Source organism: Panthera onca, chromosome F1 (genome assembly GCF_046562875.1).
Source record: "Panthera onca isolate mPanOnc1 chromosome F1, mPanOnc1 haplotype 2, whole genome shotgun sequence".
NCBI lineage: Eukaryota > Metazoa > Chordata > Mammalia > Carnivora > Felidae > Panthera > Panthera onca.
This window is the reverse complement of record NC_138355.1, coordinates 46443985-46469845: the sequence shown is the minus strand read 5'-3', so window position 1 is coordinate 46469845 and position 25861 is coordinate 46443985. Positions and strand designations below refer to the sequence as shown.

The following is a 25861-nucleotide window of genomic DNA, read 5'->3' as shown; positions in this document are numbered from 1 at the left end:
AGGGGAAAACACAGAGACGCAGGCCGTCAGAGCCTCACAGGAAGGCGCACTGGAGGAAGCAGCTTTCCCCGACCCCCGGCGGGCTCCGCAGTCAGGTTGAGGCCCGTCACACCGACGGGCAGGGTGGTGAGTAGGAGGGACGTCTTGGCCTCGTTTCAAGGTTATGTGTCTGGAGGAGGCAGAAATCCTGCTCGTGACCCCTGCGGTCCCTTTTCGCTCTGTATCTGGAAGCTTCCGAAAATCTCTCCATCTTCCTTAAAACTCCGGTCAGACCGTTTCTATACCCACAGGGCCGAACCAGAACTCTGCAGAGGATGTGTATAGACCTATGTCTCTCTATCATGGAAAATTTAAAACACAGGCCAAAGGAGCTTACGGAGTTCCCCTGTGCCCGTCACCCGACTAGCAATTAGCACCTCCGTGCCCCTCCACTGTCCCCTGCACAAGATTACCCTGAAGCAAACCCCAGACCTCACGTCATTTCCATGCGGAGTGTTATCAGGAGATGTAGCTCTCCTCCCGGCAGGGCACAAGATCAGGAAAGGAGGGTTGGGATTAGGGGCATCTGGGAGACCCAAAGACCTAGGTTTGAACATCCTGTCCCTTATTAGAAGTATGACTGACCGAGGGCAAGTTGCTCATTTATCTGAGTTTCAGTATCCTCCTTTGCAAAAGGGGGCGTAACAACAGCGCTAGAAGCTTCAAACGAAGGCAGATGTATTTTTTTCCTGGTGCACCCGGGGGCACGGGTACGTCTGAAGAGACGCGGGAGGGCTGGCCCTCAATGAGGGCAGGACTTGGGCAGGAAAGCTGGGCCCTGTGTAGGGTGGCCAGAGGCTAGGGGAGCTGGGGTGGGGATGGTAGGTTGAGAAGGGGTGGGAAAAGAGCTCCCGCCCGCCACTCAATCCCATCCCAGGCTCTGGGAGCTGAACGACATTCCCACAGGGCCCCGCTGGCCCCGCTCCCAGACATGACTTGTGTTTGCTTTGGACCGTACCGCACCTCCCTTCACATCTCCAGGTCTCACATGCGGAAGCAGAAACAGGTAACAGAGGGGGGCCCTGCCTGCTGTGTGGGACCCCCAGGGGAGGGACAGCTTGGGTTCAGAAGGTGGCTGGCTACATCTTCCCACCTGCTTGGAGGGGGGGGGTCCCCAAACGCTGTCCCCTGCCCCTAGGGTCTCCCACATACCGAACCAACCAGCATCTGGAGAACCATCTCGCCAATTCCTGCCCCTGTCACCAGCACCGTGGTCGCACAGCCTAACCAAAAGAGAAGGATTTGGGTTAGTAAAAGTAAGTTAAGGAGACAAGTCAGCTGGTACAATCCCGGCTATTTCTGGGGAGACCCTGGAAAATGGCGTGACTGCCTAAGAGGACGAGTTCGAATTCCTAAGATTTCTCAGACCTCAGTCCTTAACTTTGCTTTGGGAATGCTTAGGTCCTGCTGTCATTATAGTTTCACTGTTCTAGAACCTTCAATCACTCAGGGTTGTCTTCAGGGTAAATTCCAAATTGCTTAGCCTGGCATTCGGGGTCCTTCCAAATCTGACTGCCCCCTACGTTTCCGGAAAGATTCCCTGATCTCCTCAGGCCAGCCCTCTCTTCCAGGCAGACCAGTGTCCTCACTGCCCTGGCATTGTACTGAGCGGCCACACCTCCGCTCACTCTGGCAACAGGGCACAGACCCCCTGAGCCCAAGCTTCAGAGTCAGACTCGGGTCCCAAGCCCGACTGTGTTACCTACCAGCCGTGTGACCTTAGGCAAGTTCTCCCCCTTCTCTAGGCCTTGGTTTCCTTTCTGTAAATGGGCATGGCAACACCTTCTCCGCAGGGTTGCTGTGTGGTGAATCTGATACACCACTTAGTAAGTGGTAAGTACTTAGCACAGTGCTGAACACAGTGAACTCCCGAACCCCTGCCAGTTCTCCGCTTAACCCCTTCAACGCTGCCTTCAGGATAAAGTCCAAATGCTTTCATGTGGTTTGCAGGGCCTGGTCTCTGCTGAGAGCTCAGACTCCCATCACACCTGCTCACAATCCACCCTCCCGCCAGGAGGACGGTCTCGCTTCCTGCCCTGCACACTCGTGCTCACCACCGGGTTCTGACGCTTGCGTTCCCTCCCTCCCTCCTGAGCGGTCCTCTTCCTCCTCCCCTTCATGGGCCGAGCCCCTGTTCATCTTTGAAGTTTCTCCTTTAGACTTCCTCCGGGAAATCTCCCCGTCCCTAACCCTGTGGTAGCTGCTCTTCGTGTCCCGCGGCCCTCCACCCTTCCCCCAGGTACCCCACTGTTTGCAGGGTAGCCTTCCCCTCTGCTCTGCGAGCCCACGAGAGAGGACTGTGCCCTGAATTGTATTCAGTGGCGTCCACTACTGCTTATTATTAGCCCAGTGACCAACATATGATAAATACTCAATGTTGATTGATTGACTACTAAAACAGAGATTATCATTCCCTGCTTTAGGCTTCAAGTTCCTCTTTTGGTCTGGCTCACGTTTCCATTAGTCTCTATGCCTTTGCTGTCACTTTGTTCACTGCCCCTGCCCCACTCTTCCTTGGAATGTCTTCCCTTTTTCCTTCTGCCTTTCCAAATCCTGGGCCAGCTCACGTCCCATCTCCTCCAGGAAGCTGTGTGTGGATTCAACACTGGTCACTCCCTTCTCTGAATCCCAGTAGCACCCACTGTCTGTTCCACTCATTCATTCAAAAACCCTCCAGTACTTTCTGGGCATCAGGTACCGAACTAAACACCGAGTAGGCAGATGAATAATTAGAGTTAACGTACGTTTTGAGCACCTGTGAGTCAGTTAAGCTGCTAAGTCAAGTGTTTTACATTTCGTCAAATGCACAAACAATCCTAAAGATAGGTATTTGTGCCCCCGTTTTGCAGATGAGAAAGCTGAGGCTCAGAAAGGGGAAGAAAATTGAGAAAATGGTCTCAAGGCCAGAAAGTGTGCAGGCAAGACTCACATCCAGGTCTGCCAATGACCTCAAAGCCTATGCTCTCGCCCTCCTTCCCTGCTGGTGCCCACAGGGAGCACATTGCTGAGGAGAGGGCACAGATAACATAGGTACAAAAGCCATGAGGGTCAAACAAGAGAGGCAGGTACAAAGGAGAGGGACACATCTTTCCCGGGGGAATCAGAGAAACTTCTGGAAGGGGTAGAGGAGGAGGGACTTGAGCAGGCAGGTAAAGGGGCCAGATGGAGTAGAGCGGGCACTCCAGGCAGAGCATAGCTTTTGTGCCATCGGGGACTAGCAAGTAATTCAGCATGGCCGGGACGCAGGCCCTGAGTACAAGAGGTGGGCAGGGGAGGCTGGTGAAAGGAGAAGAGCACCACCGGAATATACAAAGGGCGTGACTGTGTGTTTCACGGGGACCCCTCTGCAGCAGGTTGGAGACCCGCCGCTCAGTGGTCCCACCTTGGCTGCACTTCAGAGCCTCCCAGTGGCTCCGGGCCAATTACGCCAGGTGTCATGGAAACAACGCCCAGGCCTCTGGTTGTGTTATACGCGCTCTGGGTGATTTTAATGTGGGACCAGCACTGAGAACCGCCACCGAGGGAGGCAAATCTGAAGGGCACAGGCCAAGACCTGCGGAGGCAGCGATGGAGGTGATCAGAGACTGGAAAAAACGGGGCACCGTGAAATATTCCAAGCAGGCACGTCATGGGAAAGGCCTGAACTGCGGTAGGGATGGTGGGAAATGAGAAGAGGGCAGATCTGAGTGACCACTTATTATTATTACTATTCTCCAACATTTGGCTTACTTAATGAACGTATTTTTAAGTAGTCTCCACACCCAATGTGGGGCTCGAACTCACGACCCCGATGTCAAGAGTCACATGCTCCGCGGACTGAGCCGGCCAGGCGCCCGTGTCGTCTAACATTTGTTGACCACTTAAAACTCTGGGATCCACGGCGTGATGTGTGATACCAACGTTAATTCACTGCTTTCGTCTACTCACTGGGGTTTGGAGATCATCCTTAGATCTCGCGGATCCAGGCCTGCCATCTCTTGTTACTGGGGATAACTGCTCTGGTTTGGGCTCTAACTGCTCCAGACCGCACCCCCCCCCCCCCCCATACACCATTTCCTCACTCCTCCCTAAAGAAATCACTCCTCCTCAATGTTGGTTTTCCAACACCCCAGGGCACTCTAGCTACTTCTAAGGGTAATGTTAAATGTTCAAAACATAATTATTTTTAATTAACCCATTTAAAGAAAAAAAAAAAAGGATCATTGCTCATTGCTACACGCGGTGGGGAGGCTACAGCAGGGGAGGGAGATTACCGCAGGGAATTTGAGGTTTCCGGCATCCAAGAACCCCATCAGGACAACCCCCAACCAAGTGTGGAGCCGCTGTTCTAACTCTCCGTGCTTCCAAAAACAGCCGCAAGAACGGCAGAGCAAGGAGGTACTATTACTGATAAGTTATAAACCCCCTTCCTATGCCCTAACTTTTCCTGCGCAACTTTGCTGGTCTCTGAACTTGGGATTTCCAGCACACCCGTGTTCCACAAAATGCCAGCTGTGCCTCAGGAGGCACTGCCGTGGGAGAAAAGAAAACGGGAAAGAGAAGCTTACGGCTTCTCAGTGGCCTGAAATCACACGACACGGGCATACTGTTGAACGGGGAACTCCACGTGGGTCAGAACTTTGCGAACAAGTTCCCACCCGAGTCAGGAGGGCGGGGATCTGGCTGGAATACCACAGAAAAGATGGGGCGTCGGGGGAGGAAGCCGCACCCAGCCAAGGGGGGGCGCTCTTTGCTCTGCGCCCCAGCACACCCACCTTTGTACTGCAGAATGTCCTCGGTGTAGGCCAGCATGCTGGGGAAGGTGCTACTGAGGAACAGGCCCAGGCTGGCTGTCCCCACGAACAGGAAGACGACGTTGTAGGAGAAAACGAGAAGCACGAGGAACGTCACCACCACGCCCACCTTTTAACAGCAGAGAAGGAGGCTATTAGGAACTGGGAAAAGCTGGGCGTCCCGCTCCTGACTTGGAAAGCTCCTCTCGGACCCCAGAGCAGCGCTGTGTGACCAGGGCGCCTCCCTGTGGACTGTGTGGGAACTGCACCTTCCCCAGCCGGGTCTCGGCCAAGGATGCCCTGGGGGATGAGCCGCCAAGACCGCTAGGCAGAGGGTGGGCCATACACACTTGAAAAGCGCTTGGTGAGGCAGTACTGCCTGTCCCTCAGGTCTTATCTTGGAGCACGGGGAATTCCAGCCACGCCACCAGATCTCTGCCCTCCACTCCTCATGAAGAGGAGCTGCTTTTCTGGCCCTAAAAGCCATGCGTTTGCAGGCAGCAGGAGGGGCTGGCTGGGGAGGGTGTGGGTGGCTGGGTCCCCACGCTCTGGGAATCCAGGCAAACCTCCCAGACGGAGGGTCCGAGGGTCCGTGACTGTGGCCCGGTTCCCCGGTTTCACCTCAGACTCCCATGAGCAAATTCCAGCCTGTGGTTAGAGACTCTTGTGATGGATTCGGGGACCAGAGATCTTCCTGGTTCAGTAAGGGTCTCTGTCACACGGGCATATTTTTGTTAAGTGTCGCTTTTTCTAAATCCCTTAAAAAGGTTTTTATGTCAATATTGAAAAATTTCTAGGCAAAATGCCTCTGGGAGGAAACTTAGGCAGCCCGGGTCTGGAGGCAAAAGACCAAGTCTGGGGCTTTGAAGTCCTTGATCTCTCTAGCCTCCTAGTCCACGAAATGGGTTACAAAAGCTACACGGAAGAGTGGTAGGAAAATGATGGCAACGCAGGGTCTCCTCAAGTGTGACTCTTGCGACAAATATCAGTCTTAGTGTTTGTGTGTGCGCCCTCCCTGATGTCTCCAGACACAAGGATCTTGCATGGAAAACCATGGTTTTCAGGTGAGCGTCTCCTGGGTGAGTACCTCTGTTTCCAGAAAAAAGGAAGATGAAATTACATAGCAGAGGGCTAGAAGGTGTGTAAGAAACCACATCCACCCCCACCCCCACCCCGGCCGCTTTACAGATGACCTGAGCGTGCCGAGGGAAGGGACGGTCACACTCACCGGCAGATCCCGGGGATTTGCTCCAGCTGGAAGAACCAAGCCAGTGATCGCAACCCGCGAGCCCCCTCCCTTTATGCTTCTCTACCAGCCCCTCCGTCTCTGCTGCAAGATCTCTTGGTCCGAGACCTGAGACCTAGCGAAAGACTTGCTGCCCCGGAGGGGGGTGTACCACAAATGGCGGCTGAGGGGAAGACACCCTCTTCACAATGGAGAAGCAGCGTGAAAGACTTCTTAACGCGAAAGAGGCGGACATATCCAAGGTTCCAAGTATAATGTATTTCTTTGGCACAGAAAATGGCCCCACAGCTTCACTGCTCTTTCTTCCTCCTCTGCTCAATCTTTAAATGTTGGCACGGCCCCAGACCCTTCTGGCTCTTTGTCTGTGTTCCCTGTTGGGCCGGCGCCATGGTTTCAAATATCTCTACGCCCAGCCGCTTAAATCCATCCCTCTGGCCATGACCTGTGTCCAGAACTCCACTGGATGACTGACAACCTGGTCCAGACAGAGCCCGGCCTTGCCTCCAGCAAACACACTTCCCCGCATCGGTGAAGGGCATCCCCATCCGCCCCGTGGTCAGGCCCTGTCACGAAGGTATGTATGTCCTTGATCTTGTTTCCTCCTTCTTTCCACCTTCAGGCCAAGGGCAAGTCCTGTCAACTCCGCCCCCAAAACGCTGTGCATCCTTGTACCTCTCCACACCCATCCCGGACCACCCTCTTGTGCCTGGACTGCAGGAGTGGCTCTTCATTGTCTCCCTTCTAGATCTATCCACGCTCATACAGCACAGGACAGCGTGCTTCAAAGCAGATCTGTGCTCGCTTCGGCAGCACATATACTAAAATACAAAGCAGATCAGGGGCGCCTGGGTGGCTCAGTCGGTTAAGCAACCGACTTCAGCTCAGGTCATGATCTCACTGCTTGTGAGTTCGAGACCCACTTTGGGCTCTGTGCTGACAGCTGGGAGCCTGGAGCTTGCTTCAGAATCTTTGTTTCTCTCTGCCCCTCCCCTGCTCACACTCTCTCTCTCTCTCTCTCAAATATAAACATAAAAAAAATTTTTAAATAAAATACAGAGCAGATCATGTCCATTCCCTGCCTAACACCTTCTAAAGGCCTGCTTTTCTCCCACTTGGAATAAAACCCCAAACCTGGCTTACAAGACCTTCCAGGATCTAGCCCATGTCTGCTTCCCCAACCTGTTCCCTCTCTGCTCCCCACCACAGACCCTGCCCCACCACGCTCTCACCCAGTTAGCTCCCCCCTTGGGCCTTGCAACCGGCAGTGCCATCAGCCAGGAACCCCGACTCCTCTGCCGTTCACACCGCTGGCACCTTCTCAGTAGTCAGCTCTCAACTTAGACGTCGGGGGCAGAGCCGGCGAAGATTCTGCTCTTGCTCCCCTCCTGCTGCCTTGGCGCCCCCTTTACACACCACATGTTTGCAGGCGGGCCTTGAAGAGCCACCCTGAAAATCTCTAGACTTGGGCGAGCTTTAAAAACACCTCTTATTTTAGCCGGGGTGACTGAAGACTGAGCGCGCATGCCCAGGGCGAACTAGCCCCTCTTCCCACTCCTCCCACTCTGTGCGGCTCCCACCCCCCCCCCCCCACCTGCTTCTCACCTGCCAACCACACGCCTGCGCCTGCTGACTGGCCCTGCAGGGCATGCCCCGCTCCCCCTCTCCTCCCCTCCCCACCCCTCCCCTCCCCTGCCCCTCTTCTTCCCTAGTCCCCTAGCCAACCATAAGCTCCCCGAGGCAGAGCCCCGCCTTGTACAACTTGGTACCCCTGCACTTGCCCACAGGCCCTGCACAAAGCGCCTGTTCCTTCACCAGGAAGTGGTTGTCGAGACCCAGGAGAACAGAGAGCAGGGTGACTGTTAGTTTAAAACCGAGAGGAGTGAATCGGCAGCATGAGGGGAACTTGCTCGCGGCTGTTTACCTGTAATCCTGCCAGGGTGCCCGCCAAAAGCACCTGAAAAGGTCTGAAAACAATCCAGGCGCCAAGGCCCCTCTCTACACCCCGAGTCACAGTCTCCGGGGGAGGGGCCCGGGAATCTGTATCTTCCCAAACCACCACTAATGTATTTGGGAGTCACTTGTTCTAGGACACTGGTTTCCCAAATCTGCTTGGTGACATGAACCCCCTGGGGTGTTGGTTAAATATACAGATCGCTAGATACCTCCCCTGGACCTTCCAGTTCGTGAGGTCTGGTTTGGGCCCAGGAATCTGGGTTTCCTTTTAGAACCCAGCAGTCCAGGGGCGCCTGGGTGGCTCAGGCGGGTAAGCGGCCGACTTCGGCTCAGGTCATGATCTCACGGTTGGGGGGTTTGAGCCCTGCGTCGAGCTCTGTGCTGACAGCTGGGAGCCTGGAGCCTGCTTGGATTCTGTGTCTCTCTCTCTCTCTCTCTGTCCCTCCCCTGCCCGCACTCTGTGTCTCTCTCGTGCCCTCTCAAAAATAAAGAAACATTTAAAAAATTCAAAAAGTAAAAAACAAAACCCAACGGTCCGGGTGAGTTTTTCTCATCCGCGCCTGTCATGTGGGTGCTTCAGATGCTTTTCTTCCTACAAACTCAGAGTCCCACCCCACCCTCCTCTGTCTAAGCAGCTGCCCTCGGGTCCTGCAGGGGCCCCAGTAGTGCACGTACCCGGAGCCTTCTGCACCCCAGGACTCGTGCAGACTTGCTCCTTCCCGGCAGTATCATGTTGGCCCTCTTCTTCACTGAGATGACACTCCCTTCTCCACTGCTCTTCATCCCCTCTTCCCTTCAGGTGGGGGGGGGGGCTTCTCTCTGACAATGGGACCCCTCCCTCCAGGCTCCCTCCTTTTCTCCTCGGCCTCCAAACAGGCTCCTGTCAGACAAAACTCCCTCCAGCTCAGGACCATTTGCAACGGTCACACCTCCGCTTCCTGTCCGGCCCTCAACCTCTTGAGTTTGGCTTCCGCTCACACTGCCTCCCCTCTATGTCCAACAGAAATTTCTTTCAGGGGCATGGGTGGCTCTGTTGGTTGAGCATCCGACTTTGGCTCAGGTCACGAGCTCACTCTCTCTCTCTCTCTCTCTCAAAATAAATAAAGAAAAACTGAAAAAAAAAAAGTAATTTCTTTCTTAAAAGTCATCAACCAGCACAAGGTCAGATATAAAGGCTTTTCTTGGGGCTCATGATCTTTGGTGTCTGTAGCCCCAACATTATTTCCGAACCCCCTTGCCGCTAGAAACTTGACTCAGGGAAGTACTTTCTGGCAGTGGATCGGGCTGCCTGGAAAGGTAATGAGTTCCCAGTCATTGGAGGTTATTAAACAGACTGTGGACTCCCTGGAGGGGATGTTACAGAGGTGATTTGAGCCCTGGAGGGAGGCTGGGCTAGACGACCCTAATCTGTAATCTGGACGCTTTGTCATAGATAGTGACATGGACACACGTCAGGTCGAAAGTCTGACCCCATCGCTTGGGCCTGGAACCCCTGCCTTCCGGGCAGACCAGTTCCCTGACCAGCCTGGTACTTAAGAATCATCTGGCAGAGTTTCAAAACGCAGATTCCTAGGCTCCAGCCCAGACAAGGTGATTTCTGAAGGCCAGGGGATGCCTGGCCTCCGCTGGCCATGGGGCTCTGACCAGCTGGGCGTCAAGGTCACACAGGAGGACCAAGGCCAGCACCTGCTTCACTTGTACTCTTGGCAGACTGTCAGCTGAGATCTGCTCCACTCATGGCAGTAACCACCTTCTACAGCCCCTTTCTTTGATGGGTACAAAATCAGAGGCCCAGAGAGGGAAAGGGATTTTTCCAAGGTCACACAGATAGGCTCCACCTTCTGGATTCCCCCCTTCCTCACCGGCATCTCTCTCCCCACTGCTCTCCTCCCTCTACTCCTGCATTCCCTCCCTGTCCAGTCCCTAGCAAATGTCCTGGGGCCGTGGTAGGGCCAGGAGTGGATGGTCCTCCTGCATCTCCAAGAAGTGAAAGGAGGCCACTTACCACATTGACGAACACCATGGTGGCTGGCTTCACTTTGGAGGAGATGGGAATGGAGATGAGCCGACCCAGGGTGATGAAGCCCCAGAAGAGGCTGGGGAGGTAACCAGCCACCTTGTGCCCCACAGACAGCGGCTTCTCCACTGCATAGCTGTACACAAAGGCTGAGTACTCCCCCTGTGGAGAGACGGGCCCTGCTGAGCACACCTGCGGCACAGCTGAGCCCTCAGAGAAGGAAGACCAGGTCGGGGCAGGTGTGCTGAGGGCTGAGGGAGGACTGGTCCTGCTTCTAGAAGCTCAAAGGTGGGCCTAGGGCCAACATCACACAACACTCGTGGCCCGAGCAGAGGACAGACCCTGGGGAGGTAGAGCTTACACATTCCACCGGCCCAGAGGCGCAGGCCTGGGGACACAGGGAGAGGGGTGTCTCTGGGTCTCCACAGGGGGTCTCGAGAGGTCTGGGCCGCTCCCCCCTCCCCACCAGAGCAGAGCACAACCACACGTCTCATTTATGAGGATTCCACGGACGGTTTCTGGTTGAAGGAAGGGCACCACAGCTGAAAACAAGGTGGGCACACGTGTCGCGTCTCGTTCTACGGAGGAGGGGGCGGAGCGAAGTGACTCGCCCAAGGTCACACTGAGAGTTGGGAGTCAACCAGTACTGTCACGAGTATTTCCCACTGGGTCACCTCTTTTAGGGCCTTCTCTTCGGAGAGGCCCCAGCATGGCAATCGGTTAATCAATCGGCCATTCAAAAGTATCCCGATCTAATCCTAAGAGATTTCTGGAAAAATGCACTAAACAGTATTAACAGAGGTCACTAGTAGAATAAATAGCTGGGCCCAAATCTTGACTGTAGCTTGTTTACAACATGGCTTGAGAAGCTGAGGTTTGGAACGCGTTCCGGGAAGCAGCGTGCCCTCGCGTTTACACGGCATGACCTCTATCTGGAGGAACAGACCTCTACCTCTCAAGAAACGTGGGTAGCTTGCACTTGGTAACAAACCAGAGGGGCTCCTACCCACAGAGTTAAGGAGAATAAAAACAGCTGGCTGGGACAGAAGACCATAGTACCCAGGGGCTGCGAACGATTCTTCAGGCAGTCCCCGCCCCCTAGGACTTTTATTTAGTTTAAATGAGTTGACTGCACAACAGGTGAGCCCTCTAGGACACCTTGAAGCTCCCCTCTTTCTCCTGCCGCCCCTAGCTTGAGCGTCGGGGAGGCGGGCAGGCTCACCGTCATCCCGTCGGTCATGAACAGGACCAGGGCGGCTGTGATGTGGATGGCGAAGAAGGAGTAAGGGGCTCCTTTGAAGTTCTTCCTCTGCCAGCAGCCGAACAGGTCCTCGTGCCCTGGACGAGACATGAGAATAGGGCTGAGTCTCAGCTTCTGCTCCTTCCCCTCTGCAGGCCCGGGGTAAGCGGCTGCCAGATGGGCGAGCCTGGCAGGTTGGGGACCGGTCACTGCCGCCCACCTTCCCTAACTTCCAGCCAGCTGTCAGGGACAGCGCCTGTCCACCTCAGTCCTGGTGGAAGCGAGGCTCAGGGAGATCACGTCACTTGCCCGAGGTCACACAGGCAGGCTGAGGCAGAGTGCAGGCTGGAGCCAGAAGCCTGCCTGCCCCACTCCTGCGGCCAGGCTGGTCCGTGTCTTGCCAGACGGGACCATGGGTGCCCGGGGTTTGCTTCCAACCATCATCGCCTGTGATCTACGTTCACCCTCCGGGGGATGGGGTCACTAGGGACGCCTCGGTGTGGGGCCGTGAGCGTGAAAGTTCATTAGAGCCCCCACCTGGGTGTGGCTGAAACTTTGGGGGCAGCGAGGAGGCGTCTTCCTTCTCGGGAGGCTGCGTCTCCAGGGCGAGCTCATCTGCGGACAGGAGCAGGGGCCTCCTCTGAGGGCAGCAGGCCAGCAGCCGCTCTTTGGATAGCAGAAACAACACAGCCATGGGCACCGGGAGCTGGGGGGGGGGGTTGGGCAGAGGGTCAGGAGAGCCCTGTTCCCATCAGGCTCTCCCCTTCCCGTGCCTCACCTGCACACACCACCACGGGGTCGACCGGCACGGGTCCGCACCGTCCTGAGAGAAGACGGTGCTTTTCTAAGGGTGTCCACCTAAAGGCCATCCCCAGCGAATGCTGCCAGGTGTATTGACTGTCCAACCTTAACCACATCCGTTTTTCTGAAGACAGCTCCTTGTCACATGCAAATCTTGGACTCACACCAGGCCTCCCCGCTGGTACAGGAGAGACGTCAGAGATAAAGTTGTTTCTAAGGTCCTTATTCTGAACGGTGCCGAAGCGGGACCCCTCCCCCCGCCACACTCCTTCATGCTGGGAGATCACGTGACACCTCACGAAGAAGGTCTGCTTTGGTTCGTTATCCCCATTTTCCAGATGGGGCGACCTGAGGCTCAAAACTGTCACTTAGTCATCACCCGTTACAACTGGAAGAGACCAGATCGGTAAGCGAGAGACCAGAGAGTGTTAGTGCCTGGTCACTGGCTGACGGGGGAGGGAAGGGCGGAGCTGGACTGGAGCCCGGGGCACCCTGATTCTGTCTGGTCAGACCCCACCTCAGGGCTTGTGTGGGTGATGTTATACCTGAGGAGGTAGAGGGCCTGTCCCCAGAGGCTTGCTGTCTAAACAGGAAAACCGGGACACAGACTCCTTTGCTGGAAAGATGCACGGTCCGGGCAACACCCGCACCCACGAGCCCGGTGTTGTGTGCGTTGCTATTTTATATCAAGCCACTTGGGTTTAGCGAACTCCTCAGGGCGAGGAGAAATAGCTCCTGCCCCTGCGGTTGCCTGGAGAAGCCTCCACCGCCTCCCTCAGGTGCCCTGCCTGCGTCTCACCGCCCTCACTGCCAGGAAGCTCCCCATCAAGTCTGCCCTCTGCCCTCCCTGCTGCAACATAAATCGAGTTCCTTTTGCTTAGGACAGAGAGGAAGCCCAGGGAGCTGTGCAAGTTGCCCAGAGCCTGCCGGGCATCTCTGCGCTGACAGAGATGGGAGGCAGCTGGGCTGGTGCTGCTCTGAGGCGGTCTCTCCCTCCCTGGAGGCAGGCTGGTGCCCCGGGGTGGGGGGTGGCATTTTCCCAGGGCTCCCGCCCCCCGAGGGCACCTTGGGAGCCTCCCTCCACACTCAAAGATAACAAGTCACACGCCCCGCAAATCAGGCCTCAGTGGGAGGAGACAACCCCTGCCCTCGGGAGTCCCAGGTCTGACGGGGGAGAGTCAAACCCTCCCTCCAGTCTGATGGGGGAAACAGGAAACCCACACACAGAGGCCTGCGGTGGCAGAATGCCTGGGTGAAGGCCGAGGGGAAACAGCTGTGAAAGAGTCCGGTCACTCCAGTGGGGCTTTCCAGGGAGGTGGGCGGTGGGAAGGGCTTCACAGAGGATTGGCTGGGGTTGCCTGGTAAGAACACAGCCTGTCTTGATAAGAAGCCCATTCAGAGAAGGCAAAGGCTCCACCTGGAGAGTCCAAGAGTTCTGGGGAGGCTGCGTGTGTGTGTGTGTGTGTGTGTGTGCGTGCACCCACAAGCATGCACAGCCCCATTCTCTTCTGTGGTGGACTGTTTATCTTCAGAAACAAACCAACAAAAAAGTCCGGACATCCTGCCACAAACAAAGTGCCTCCAGGCTGCACCTCGTGCGGCGAGAGAAAACAGGGCTCGGGCTGACACTGGACCTTCCGGCTTCCTGGTCCTGGCGTCTCAGCTTTGACACGGTACTGATGGTGACGCTTCCCCTTACAGGTGCCCCCCTGGAGGGCACAGGCCCGAAGCTGGGTTGTTTCCAAAGCAGTGACAGGCATGGCCAGAAAACGGAAAGGGCGAGAGAGGGGCGTGTGTTTTTCAGAGCCCCCGGTGAAGATTCTGGTACAAGGAAAGGAAAGTTACGAAGAAAGGAAAAACGAGCACTTGCTATGGGGCAGCAGGAAGGAGGCTGGTGCTGGCAGTCGGGGTGACAGCCTGGCCAGCGTCTTGCTAGCCACTCATCGGGCCCTTGTGCCAGGGAGGGCATGACGCCCCCTGCTGTGCTGCTCAGGGGGACTGGATGATCTCGAAGACCCCTTTCAGTGCTACGTGCACGGCATCGCAGCTGGGCAGCCACTGCAGAGCGGTGACAAGTGGGCCCAGAGCAAACCGAGGCCCTTTGTCACGATGGGCCATACATTGCCTCCATCCTGCAGCCAGGCCAATGGCCGCCTGGAATATTCCACACCCGCAGCCCAGGCCGGGCCGAGCCAGGGGGCCAGGGATGCTCCCGCTGTTCCTCGCAGTACTTCCCAAGCTGGAGAGAGGGTAGGGGCGTCTCCCCACCTGTCCCTCTGGCCCCAGCCTGGGCTACTGGCAGGGGATCTGTCTTGGGTTAAAGACCACCAGAGGCTTCCGGCCAGGGACAGAGTCGGTGCCGACAGGGAGGATGAGAGCCGGGGTGCAGAGGGGCCTCAGTACCTGACCCAGTACAGGCAGGTGGTCTCTCTACTCTGCTCCCACCATGGCAGCCATGGTGTGGTCATTTTGTTCATCCCCTGACCCCCACGGGAGCCCACCTCACAGCAGGACACAGGGGAATCCCACCAGTGATGAGGGAGCCCGGGGAAGAGCCCCATACAGCCTGGGGTGCTCTGTCCCTGAGCCCCTTCATCTGGCCTTGGAGGGAGAGAGCTGGTTTCCCATGGAGCCTCGGATGGCTTGAAAGTTGACCCTGATTCCGTTGTGCTCAACCTGCTCATGGCTTTACCTCCCTGGAGAATCGCAATCATGGATTGTGACAACTGAGGACCTTCAAGATGATCTCCTGCGACCCCGTTTGTATTCAGATGCATCCCTGGTGGGGGGGGGGGTTAGTCTTCCCACCCCCTTGCCTTCCTGAGGGCACGCTTGAGCCCAGCACACTGCCTGGAATCATAAGAATCTACACTGGGAGCTGCTATGGACTGACACGTGTGACGGTCCACTTGTCCCCACCCGGCCCTGCCCCGGTGGCACTCACATTGATCAGGGCCATGATCCAGAAGGCATACGACACGCGGGTCCCTGCCCGGTCCTGCGGAGGCAGCCCGGAGAGCGAGTGGTTGGACCAACGCCACGCCTCGGTGTGGTGCTGGCCTAGGACCCTGGAGGCGTGGAACAGGTGGCTGCCAGAGGTGGCATTGGCCGTGCCGTTGGCAGGCAAGCAGTTGGCCTCAGACAGGAAGGGGTCGGCAATGAGGGGGCTCAGCAGGGCGCCAAAGCCCACAAAGAAATGGAGAACCTGGAGCGGGGAGGAGAAGTGGTGTGGGTGGGGGAATGGCTCAGGCTTCATACCCTCCCCCCCCACTTTGTGTTCCATCTGGGGAGTGCCTGCCTGGCCCCAGAGTGGGGAGCGATGGGGACACAGGAGAGATGAGGACAGAAGTTCCTCTCAGTCACCTTCTTGGCCGGGGATAACTGGGTGACAGTGGCCAATTCCCTCCCTCCCGCTTCCTTCTTTCCCAGATCTGAACTCCAGCTGGGGGCTGTTCCCATGATAACACCTACCAGCTAACACCCCAAAGGGAAGGGAGCTTGATAAAGGGAAGGGCTGGATAGGAAGAGAAATACAGAGACGGGCAAGGAGCTGAGAGAACAGCAAGCCCTCCCATCACGGCACACTCCGATTCACAAAGAACCTCTTCTCTGGAGCACCTGGGTCCCTGGGACCACCCTGCACGCAGGGAGCGTGACCCTACTTTAGAGCTGAGGAGGCCCGAGTCCAGAGATAGTGGCCCAGTGTGGCCCAGAGGGAGGTGGCCGCATAAAACCAAGACCCCGGTGCTCTTTTCTCTTTTTGCATTACCACCTGGCCTCCGGTAGAAGACACCTCACCCCAGGGAGGGGGCTGGGAGAGGCGGACAGGTTCCCGGGAGCTCCCCGTGACCACCCAGCCCCGCGGCTGCGTGCGGGCTCACCTGGAGGAAGATGGCCGAGTCCTTCTGGTAGACCCTCACCAGCTGCATGTTGGCCACGGTGTCGATGCAGCCCATGGCTAGGCCCGCCAGCGCCATGACAGAGGCCAGCACCTTCACATCTCGACAGAAGGGGATGATGGCAAACACCAGGGAGATGGCCAGGGATGAGGTGAAGAGGGCCCATAACGACTGGGCCAGGCTACGGGAGCAGAGGGGTGAGGTCAGGGGAGGGGCCTGGGGCCTTCAAATAAAGAGCCCCCTCCTTGTCCCCCGCTCACTGGGCAGCCTCAGGGGAAGCTTCTGGTAGAGGGGGGAGGGGGCTGCTGAAGAAGCTCTGTCACTTATTAGCTAGGGGTTCACAGGCGAGAAGTTTCTTGTGCCCCAGTCTTCTCGGGTAACAACCCCTACCTCATAGGGCGGCCATAAGAACTCAAGAAACGGTGTGAAGCGGCACGTGATGGAACTTAGCAAAGTGCACCTGCTATGATTTTACTTACAAGCGAGTTTCAACTTCAAATTGTTTGCGGATAGGGGCGCCTGCCGGGCTCAGCCAGTGGAGCGTACGACTCTTGATCTCGGGGTTGTGGATTTGAGCCCCACGTTGAGATTACTTAAAAATAAAACCTTTAGGGTGCTTGAGTGGCTCAGCCGGTTGAGCAACCGACTTCAGCTCTGCTCAGGATCTGAGTTTGAGCCCCACATCTGGCTCGCTGCTATCAGCGTGGGGCCTGCTTCGGATCCTCCGTCCGCCCCCACCCCACCCCGCCCCTGCCCCGCTTGTGCGCTCTCTGCCTCTCAGAAATAAACGTCTAAAGATAAATATTTTAAAAAGCTTATAAATAAATCAATGGCTTACTTAGAAAAGATTACATACAAAGATATTTCTGCTCCTCTCATGGATGTACAGGAGGAGCCTGCTTCGAGCGTCTCAGGGGTACTGTGCCCAACGCATGAAACTGGAGGTGGGACCCGGGGTGGGACCCGATTTCCAAAACATCCCCTCCCACCCCCCAGCGGGGCTGCAATGCGCTCTTCCCACACAGGAATGGCAAGATGGCCAGGCCCTTTGTAGACGCCAAGCTAAGCCACCTGAACCAAAGCCCACAGCCAAGGTCTTTGGGTAATTTGGTGCCTCCCCACCTTGGACAGAGATCTTGACTCTCCAAGTGTCTGGAAGGGAGGCCCAGTGGCTGTCCTCACTGAGAGGTGTCTGGGAGGTGACCTTGCCCCAGAGGAGCCCACAGCAGGCAGGCTGAGGGCCTGTCCCCCCATGAGCAGACTCTGAGCAAGGAAGGATGCTTTGTATTTTCTGGAACCATGCTGAAAGGCTAATGTGAGTGAAGGAGGTTGGGCAGCAAGAAGGTTCTGGGGACGCCTGGCCAGCTCAGTTGGCAGAAGATACTACTCTTGATCTCAGGGTTGGGAGTTCAAGCCCCATGTTGGGCATGGAACCTACTAAAAAAAAAGGTTCTGGAAGACAGAGGCTATAAAGGAAATTTCTCAGATTATGAACAGCTGTTCTGGCAGCTGGACCTGGAGAGGTGGGCGGGAGGAGGGGTGTGTGGCCAGAAGACATATGTGAGTTTCCAGCACATTAAGGAAAAGAAGGGGGCCCCCAGGAGAGCCCTCGGGTTGCGTCCTTCACCAGAAGTGCTTGCCTCTGACCCCCGGGGCCCTCAGCTTCTCCTTCTGGCCCATCTTTGATTAAATCCTTTATCAGAAGGGCTCTGCTGATAGCATCAGTTATTTTCTCTTTTCTTGTTTCCGGGCTGATCTGCTGGGCAGATAACTGATCACGATCCCTGCCTGATCCCAACCCTGCGTGAGCAGGGAGAGGGGACTCCCTTCACCTCGGCCACTAGGAGGAGGACAGGGAGGGCTGTGCTGTGGGGAGGCCCGTTGAGGTCTCTCCCGGGTTCCCTCCACCATCCTGTTCCCTCTGGCATCCTCCCCCACCCTGCTCTGCAGGTCCCTGGTGCTGACAGCCTGGACTGCTCACTGAGGTTCATGCATTTCCGCCTCCTGCAATGTGGCCTCCGAATCTCCCTTTCCTCCCCGGTGCCCAGCACAGAGGCGATGCCCACTTCTCCACAGGTGATGAACACAGCAAGCTTCTCATTATAGCGCTCTCTCTCTCTCTCTCTCTTTCCCTTTCCTCTGCCTGCACAAGGATCTCAGGGTTGGGAGTTCAAGCCCCATGTTGGGCACGGAGCCAGCCTCATCCTGGCTGGCCTCACTTCAGGGATGGCAAGAGGGTCCCCTGTCTCCCCTTCAGATATTCTCCCCATTGAGCTGGCACACGGGATGGCTTGCCCTTTCCACCACCTCACTCACCACTTTACGGTAACGCATGGAGGTCCCACGTCAAGGGCACACACTCTCTTAAAGAATGAACACATTATCATTATTGCCCTGAGAAACCTAGACGAACGTGGTTAATGATCAGCCCTGTAGCAAAGTCCCAGGATCGGGAAACTGAGAGGGAAGGAAGGCTGCGAGACAAGAAAATGACAACTAACGTGCTTACGGTGCCCGAGACACTTGGTGTACACGACAGTGCCCGCGGGTAGGCTTTGCAGTTGTGCCTCTTTGACCCCCCAGTAAACTGAGGCAGAGAAAGACTGCAAAAGCCGCTGACAGTCTGGACTCAAACCCAGATCATCTTGATAACCCCTATGCCATGCTGCTTTTCCATGGAGGAGAGAGAGAGAGAGAGAGACAGCGGCAGAGACAGAGACAGAGCTTGCGCGTGTGTGTAAAAGGGCTGGTGCTGGGCCACAGACTCAGCAGGGCTGGGGAGAGGGGCGGCCAGAAGACAGCAGGGGCCAGAGTCAGCAGAGCCTCGTTTGGCAGGCTTAGAGGCAATGGGGGAACAGCTGTTCACCGGAACATGAGCCCCCAGGGGTCCCTCTGCTGGTGTCATGGCAGCTCCAAACCCTTCGTGTTATAACCGCTGGCCCCACTGCCGGCCTCCCAAGGCATCCGCTGCAGCCGTTAGCGCAGAGGCCCCCATGCCTGGCACCTTGCTCGGCCCTGAGAAGGTGCGCCCTCCGGGGCTGCTGGATGTTGCTGGTCCAATGAGAAATGTGCTTGAGGAAGCTCGTCTTGTGACCCCACACAGGACGGCCTGGAGACTTGGGAGGCTGACGTGGGAGTTGTACGGGGTGACACTCAGACAGAGTCAGAGACAGAGACCGAGGGACAGAGGCAAGAGACGAAGACTCAAGTAGGGCCCGGATGCCAGTGGAGCAGCAGGAGGCTGGGGAGATGGGAGGGGGATGTGGAGGGCTGGGGTCATGGCGGGCTGCCCGTCTAGGCCTCTCCCCTCCCCTATTGTACCCTCTCACCTCGTCATTTCTGAGAAGGACACTTGATGCCCATGGCAGGGGTGGGGGGGAGGGATTTTTGTTCCCAGGCCCAGCGACGGGCAGGAAAGGATAAGGAGAAAACAGAAAGGAGAGGCTGGAGGAACACTGGCCGGGGGAGGCCCCTTCCTGCATCTGCTACCAGCCCCTGAGCCATGATCTGAACCTGCCACCTACCAGCCGGGGCTGCAGAGGGCTAAGCCCATACCGGGGCTGCGGTTCCCGGGCACTGGGAAATGGAGACGTGTCCCCAGTAAGCGGGAGCAGCCGTAGCACAAGAAAGCCTGTGTTTCAATCCCGGGCTGCCCGCCCTCCCCAGTCTCTCCAGCAGGGCTGTGCCTGGGCATTCCAAAACCCAGCCTGAACAAATTTCTTTAGATCGGAATATTGCTGCCAAGAGAAAAGAAGTCCCAGATACACCCCAGAGCCAGACTGAAATGTACTAATTGGCTTGGTCACTTAATGGTTTAGTCAAAGGCCCCTTCTAGGAATGTGGGTAATTTCAAAATTATGGAATAATAATGTCAAAACAGCTTTGGCAGCACGGATGTAGTGGGATTTGTAGTCAGACTGGTCCTCGTGTAGACAAATGTCAAATCGCTGTGTTGTACACTTAGAACCATATAATATGTATGTCAACTATACTTCAATAGAAAATTTTTAGGAAAGGGGGCACCTGGGTGGCTCAGTCGGTCGAGCGTCCGACTCCGGATCAGGTCGTGATCTCACGGCTCTTGAGTTCGAGCCCCGCATCGGGCTCCGTGCTGACAGCTCAGAGCCTGGAGCCTGCCTCGGATTCTGTGTCCCCCTCTCTCTCTCTGCCCCTCCCCTGCTTGTACTCTGTCTCTCTCCCCTTCAAAACTAAACATTTTTAAAAGATTTTTAAAAAAGGAAAAGAAAATTGAAAAGAAGACGGGTCCTAGACCTACCTCTGTCACTTCCCAGCAGGCGGCTCTGGACGAGGCACTGACACATCGCTCCTTAGAGCCTCGGTTTTCTCCATGATAAAATGGGGCCAGTAAGCTCTGTCTCCTGAGGCTGCCGTGCGGAGTCAGTGTGATGCTACAGTCCTTGGCTCACTCGCTGGGATTTGGCCCTGGCCACTGGCAGTCCCCCTCCTCGGTGCTCATCCCCCTCCCTGCCAGCAGCCAGGCCCAGGGAAGTCCGCTCGGCAGAGATGGGTGCCAGCTCCTGGATTCTCTGTTCCCACTGCAGTGCCCTCTGGGGTGACCCTGGGAGGCTGGTGCGGGAACTGCTGGAGTGGCAGCAAGGACCTAAGAATCCTACCCCTCACTGTATAGATCGGGAGCCAGGCCCAGACAGGGGAAGAGAGTCAGGATCCAGTTTTTGGACTCCCATTCCAGGCTAAAGCCAGCATCGTGTTATTGATCTTCCCTCCCCTGATCTCGAACTCAGAGGTTAATTCAGGCCAGTTAAAGCGGGGCGGGGGGGGGGGGGCAATCCCCCAAGGCCTGGGGAGATGTAGGAACAGCTTAGACCGTCGAGGGAACCCTTCCTCAGGAAGCCTGAGAAATGTCCAAGTTACTCATTGACGGCTCCAAGTGGCAGGTGAAACGGGGGAGAGAGAGCAGGTCCTCCCCCAGCCTGGCGGTGGCTCTGCGGGAGGTGCCCGCCCCACCAGTTTGCTGTGTGACCTTGAACACGCTGCTGACCCTGTCAGCCCAGGTGCTCTGCTTTACCCAGAGGGCACACGTGATCACCTTGACCTGGCGTTGCCAGGAGTGGCGGCTCTGGCCCTCCTGGTTCTGTGATAAGAGGAGGGGGTGCTGCCTGGCTCCAAACCAGAGGAAGGGCGTAAACAGTAAGATGCCAGCCAGCCCGTTCTGCCCTCCACGTCCCAGGGGTGGGTAAAAATGCTGCTGACGACCGCTCCATGCCACTTCCATGGGAGTGACTCCAGCATGGGCACTGACATTCTCACACTCTTGCCTCAGGGCGTCCCCCTGTCCACCCTGATAATCTTCCTGGAGGGACCAGGGAAGAGGAGAAGTGCCCAGAACCCAGGAAGCGGCAACGGCAGCCTGAGTCTCTCTCCAGCCCAAAAGGAGCCTCCAAGAGAGGAGTCGGGGTCTGGGACAAGAAACCAGGAGTCAAGGCCACACCCTGGGAGCTAGGGCAGGCTGGAGAACAGTTTGAGCCGGCCAAGAGGGAAGGGGCAACTTTTGCCTTCTCGTGGCTCCCCTCTAACTGGCCGCTCCCATACTGACACCCCAGCTTGGTCAGGGCCCTGTGTTAAGGCTGGGGACACCCAGAGGGAGGAACAAGAAAGACTGCCTTTGGGGAGATCCCAGCCCAAGGCAGGGCTCAGGCCCTATTAGACTCAGGTGGGGGGGTACACCCTGTGTGTGACGACCTGCCTGGTGCGCTGGGGTGCTGGCCTTGCAAGGATGGTCTAGCGGCTCTGTCCGCCTGGAACCCCTCCCCTGCAGCTCTTTGCACGCATGGCTCTCTCCTGTCATTGACATGTCCGCTCCACTGTCCCCTCCTCAGAGGAGCTTTCCCTGACCACCTGGTGAAAGTAACCCCCCCCCCCCAACACTATTTACTCTCCATCCTCGTCCTGCTTTGTTTCCTTCATTTCACTACAACGGTCCTCCAGAGCACAAGCTCCTTGAGAGCAGGGACCTTGTCTATCGTATTCTCCCCTAAACCGGGGTTTGGCTCGAAAGATGCTTGTTGGACAAGTGAATGAAGGGGTGGGATGAGTTTTGAGATTTTGTTTTCATTTAAAAAATTGAGATAGGGGCAGTGGAGCGTGCGACTCTCGATCTCGGGGTTGTGGGTTCGGGCCCCACGTTGGGTATAGAGATTACTTAAAAAAATAAAAGTCTTAAAAAAAATGAGGTATAATTTACATACCATAAAACTCATCTGTTCAAAGTGTATAATTCAGTGGTTTTTAGTATGTTCAGAGCTGGGAACCCGTCACCAGAACCTAAATTTAGAGCATCCCCCCCTCACCCCTATACCCAGAGAGAAACCCTATACCCATCGGCAGCCACTCCCCATTCCTCTCCGCATCCTAGAAACCTACTGCCCTACCTTCTGTATCTATAGGTTTTCCCATTCCGGACTCTCATGCAAATGGAACCATACAGCCTGTGGTCTTTTGTACCTGGCTCCTTGCACTTAGCATGACGTTTTCGAAGTTCCTCTATGTTGTAGCATCTATCAGGACCTCATTCCTTTTTCTGGCTGAATACTACTCCACCGTACGGGTGAACCACATTTCATTTGTCCATCCATCCATCGATGAACATTTGGTTTGCTTCCACTTTTTGGCCATTATGAATAATGCTGCTTGGGGCGCCCGCGTGGCTCAGTCAAGTAAGCCTCTACCTTCAGCTCAAGTCATGATCTCGCAATTCGTGGGTTCAAGCCCCGTGACGGGCTCTGTGCTGACAGCTCAGAGCCTGGAGCCTGCTTCAGATTCTGAGTCTCCCTTCTCTCTCTGCCCCTTCCCAGCTGGCACTCTATTTCTCTCAAAAATAAATAAAATCTTTTTAAAAACTGGATAATGCTGCTATAAACATTCCCGTACAAGGTTTTGTGTTGACAGGTCTTAATATACCTAAGAGTGGCATTGCTGGGTCTTATGGTAATTCCCACACTGAGATGAGTTTTTAAAGCAAGAACGGTGTCTGGGGCCAGACCCCAAGTAGGCTTTCAGCCCAGGTTTTCTGCGTGCTGAAAGGGAGACAAACTGCTGGAGGGAGAGGCAGAGGCTTTTTAGACGGGAGACCGACCAGGGGCCCAGCTCAGGGGAAGACACTGGCTTTTGTCCTGTGTTCCAGAAACTTCAGGGGGCCAGCATCTTGGGGAAGCAGGGCTGATGGTGGCCTGGGAAACCTTGCAGGAAAGACTAGGTTTCATGCAATGGGCAGGAGGGAGTCAGAGCTGGGTCTTGGGCAGGGCAGGACTTGCAGGTATTTGGGTAAAATGATAGGTAGAGAAGGAGGCAGTGAATAGGGTAGAGGGGAAGAGCCCAAGCCTTCAATTAAGAGGGTGCATGCAGGGCAGAGGCCAAGGTGAGGCTGGGAGAAGGCTGGGGAAGGTCTGAAAGCCATTTATCTACCCTGATGCCTTTGAGATAAAGGGGTCTCCCAAACTGCCCAGGGTGGTTAGACAGGTCCCCAAGAAACCAAGAAAACAAAAACCCTAACCTTTTATCTAAATACCCCTTTCTCCTTCCTGTCTGACAAAGCACATACCTATACACCCTGCCAACCAGGTGGCTTTGGAGTTTTCTCTTCTCTGAATGGTTCCCTGCTCTCTATACGCAAGATATTTCTAAGGAAGGTCTAGTCCAGATTCTTCTGACTCTAATTGTACCCGTCTCCCTCTTGGCCTGCACATGGTAGCTTCCCTCAAGATCTGTCTGTGCTAGAAGCTGGGGGTGGGGCCGGGGGTGGGGGTGGGGGGGCGGTAACTGATCCTGAGCAGGGAGCTCCTGTGCTGTCCTGTCCGGTCCCGCTCTAACGCCCGAGGCTGTCCACACGCAGACCCTCCAATGCATGCCCCCACGGAGGCATCCAGAAACTCTCTTCAGCCCTGGTCCTCAGTCTGGGCCCAGCAGCAGGCAGGACTTGGGCTGTCCCGAGCCCCTCACCTCTCCCGTGTGTCTGTCTGTACCGGCTGGCTCTTGCCATTTGTTAAACCAACCCCCATCCCCCTCACAAGTACCAGCCTGGCCACACTGCACTCACGGGTAATCACTTAAGCTGAAAAGCACTTGGTGTGGGGGTGGGGGGTGGGGGGGGTATTAGCATTTGAATTTGTGGTCAGGCCCCAAGCAATCAAGCTTTAGTGGCCGCTTTTAGGGCTACTGGCGGTTCTTTTTTGAGAAATGGGGGACTGTGATGAGTCGTCCAGACCTAGCTAGGTTGTCACTTTCCTTTATACACAGGCCACCCCTGTGACAAATCCTGCATTCCTCCCGAAGTCCACTTCGCTCCTAGCCAAAGGAAAGGGTTCTTTATGACATTTTGTTTGGGGGCTGGGAGGACTGAGGTCCAGGACTTAAATGTGAGCCTGAACTGATAGGACTCAGGCCCTCCACCTGACCCTTCAGATCCCTCCTTCCCAGAGGTGTCAGCTCAGGAATACTCAGCCCCATGCCTTTGCCTGGTGAGGACAGGGTATAACTTGTACCCTACACAGTTTGAGAGGACTACTCAGAAAGCAAGAGCCATTTCCCGGGTATCTGGTTCCAGAGACAAATGCCTGGGTTCAAAACCTGACTCAATAGCTGTATGATGCGACCTGGGGCAAGTTTCTTTTTTTTTTAATTTTTTAAAATGTTTATTTATTTATTTTGAGAGAGAGAGGAGGAGAGGAGGGGCAGAGAGAGAGGGAGACAGAATCCTAAGCAGGCTCCGCACAGTCAGCATGGAGCCCGATGCGGGGCTCAAGTCCATGAACCGGAGCGATCATGACCTGAGCCGAAATCCGGAGTGGGACGCTCAACCGACTGAGCCACCCAGGGGCCCTCGGGGCAAGTTTCTTAACCTCTCTGTGCCTCAGCTTCCTTAGGCACAAAATAGAAACAACAGTACAACTCTGTAGGGTTGTCGTGAAGTTTAAATGAGTTGCTACGAACGGTGAGGAGCTAAGAACAGTGCCTGGCATTGAGAAAGAGCTCTCCGAAGTTAGTTTTATTATTAGCATTATTTTTCTTCTCTGTGAGCCGGTTTCCTGCCCCACGACCCTTTCCACTGCCCGCTCAGAGCTCCTTGTTGAGTAAGGAGCCCCGAGGGAGGTGCACAGCAAGCAAGGAAGAGATGGCCCCTTTGGGTGTGTGTGTGTCTGTTTCTGTTGTTTTCACCGAACCTGGCCCGCCAACCTGCCCTTTCAAATTACTCCCATTCCCCTTCCTGTTCTTTGCGCTACACATGTTCCTAAAAAGTGCCAGGTAAGGGAGCTTTTGTAAGGCAAAACACGCTTTTAAAGGAAGGAGAGAAAACAGAAAAACACCCTGATAGATTTCTAATTAAACCTCTAGGCAGAATCAAGAAGCGTCCTGAGCTTTCTCTTAAGATTTGCGGAATCCCCCATGCCCCCATGCATCCAACCTTGCACAAAGCCCAAAGAAAAACCAGTGTCCACGAGACTTGCCTCTCAAGAGAATTCTTCCGTTTACAAAAGAATTTGATAACGGGGATAATCACTCCCTAATTGGGAATGTTTTGTCAGTTGGGCGTCCTAAAGTGGGATCTGTCTGTATGACGCCTGTGTTCTCTCCATCAGCTCAGGGATACCTCTAGGAGCGAGCCCAGGGTGAGAGCACCTGGCTGGGCATGCCCCCTACCCCCGTTTCTCTGGGATAGCCCAACCCGGGGTTTTGTTCCTGGGCCTTCCGCTTGCTTGAGTCCATGCAGCCCAGAAAACCACCCAGCCAGGAACCAGAACCAGGGAAATCTCCAGCAGCCTCCGGTTTGCAAGCCATCTATCCCCTGCTTTTGGGTCTGTTTTCCCAGCTGCTCTAGGCGAGCAATCCTGCTGCCTTTCCGGAGGGCTCCGCGGGGGC

At 55.7% G+C, this 25861-nt stretch overlaps 1 protein-coding gene across 2 annotated transcripts in view; it reads right to left on the bottom strand.

Moving 5' to 3' along the window:
- The window catches only part of SLC60A1 (solute carrier family 60 member 1), a 31035-nt gene that overhangs the window by 3504 nt on the left and 1670 nt on the right, over positions 1–25861 (bottom strand). For both annotated transcript variants that reach the window (XM_060644280.3, XM_060644281.3), the window contains exons 2-8: positions 15950–16148; positions 15013–15273; positions 11805–11973; positions 11250–11365; positions 10016–10189; positions 4794–4941; positions 1192–1262 (exon numbers count right to left, since the gene is read on the bottom strand). In XM_060644280.3, coding sequence (XP_060500263.2) covers positions 1192–1262; positions 4794–4941; positions 10016–10189; positions 11250–11365; positions 11805–11973; positions 15013–15273; positions 15950–16148 — 1138 coding nt within the window. The remainder of the gene's footprint in view (positions 1–1191; positions 1263–4793; positions 4942–10015; positions 10190–11249; positions 11366–11804; positions 11974–15012; positions 15274–15949; positions 16149–25861) is intronic.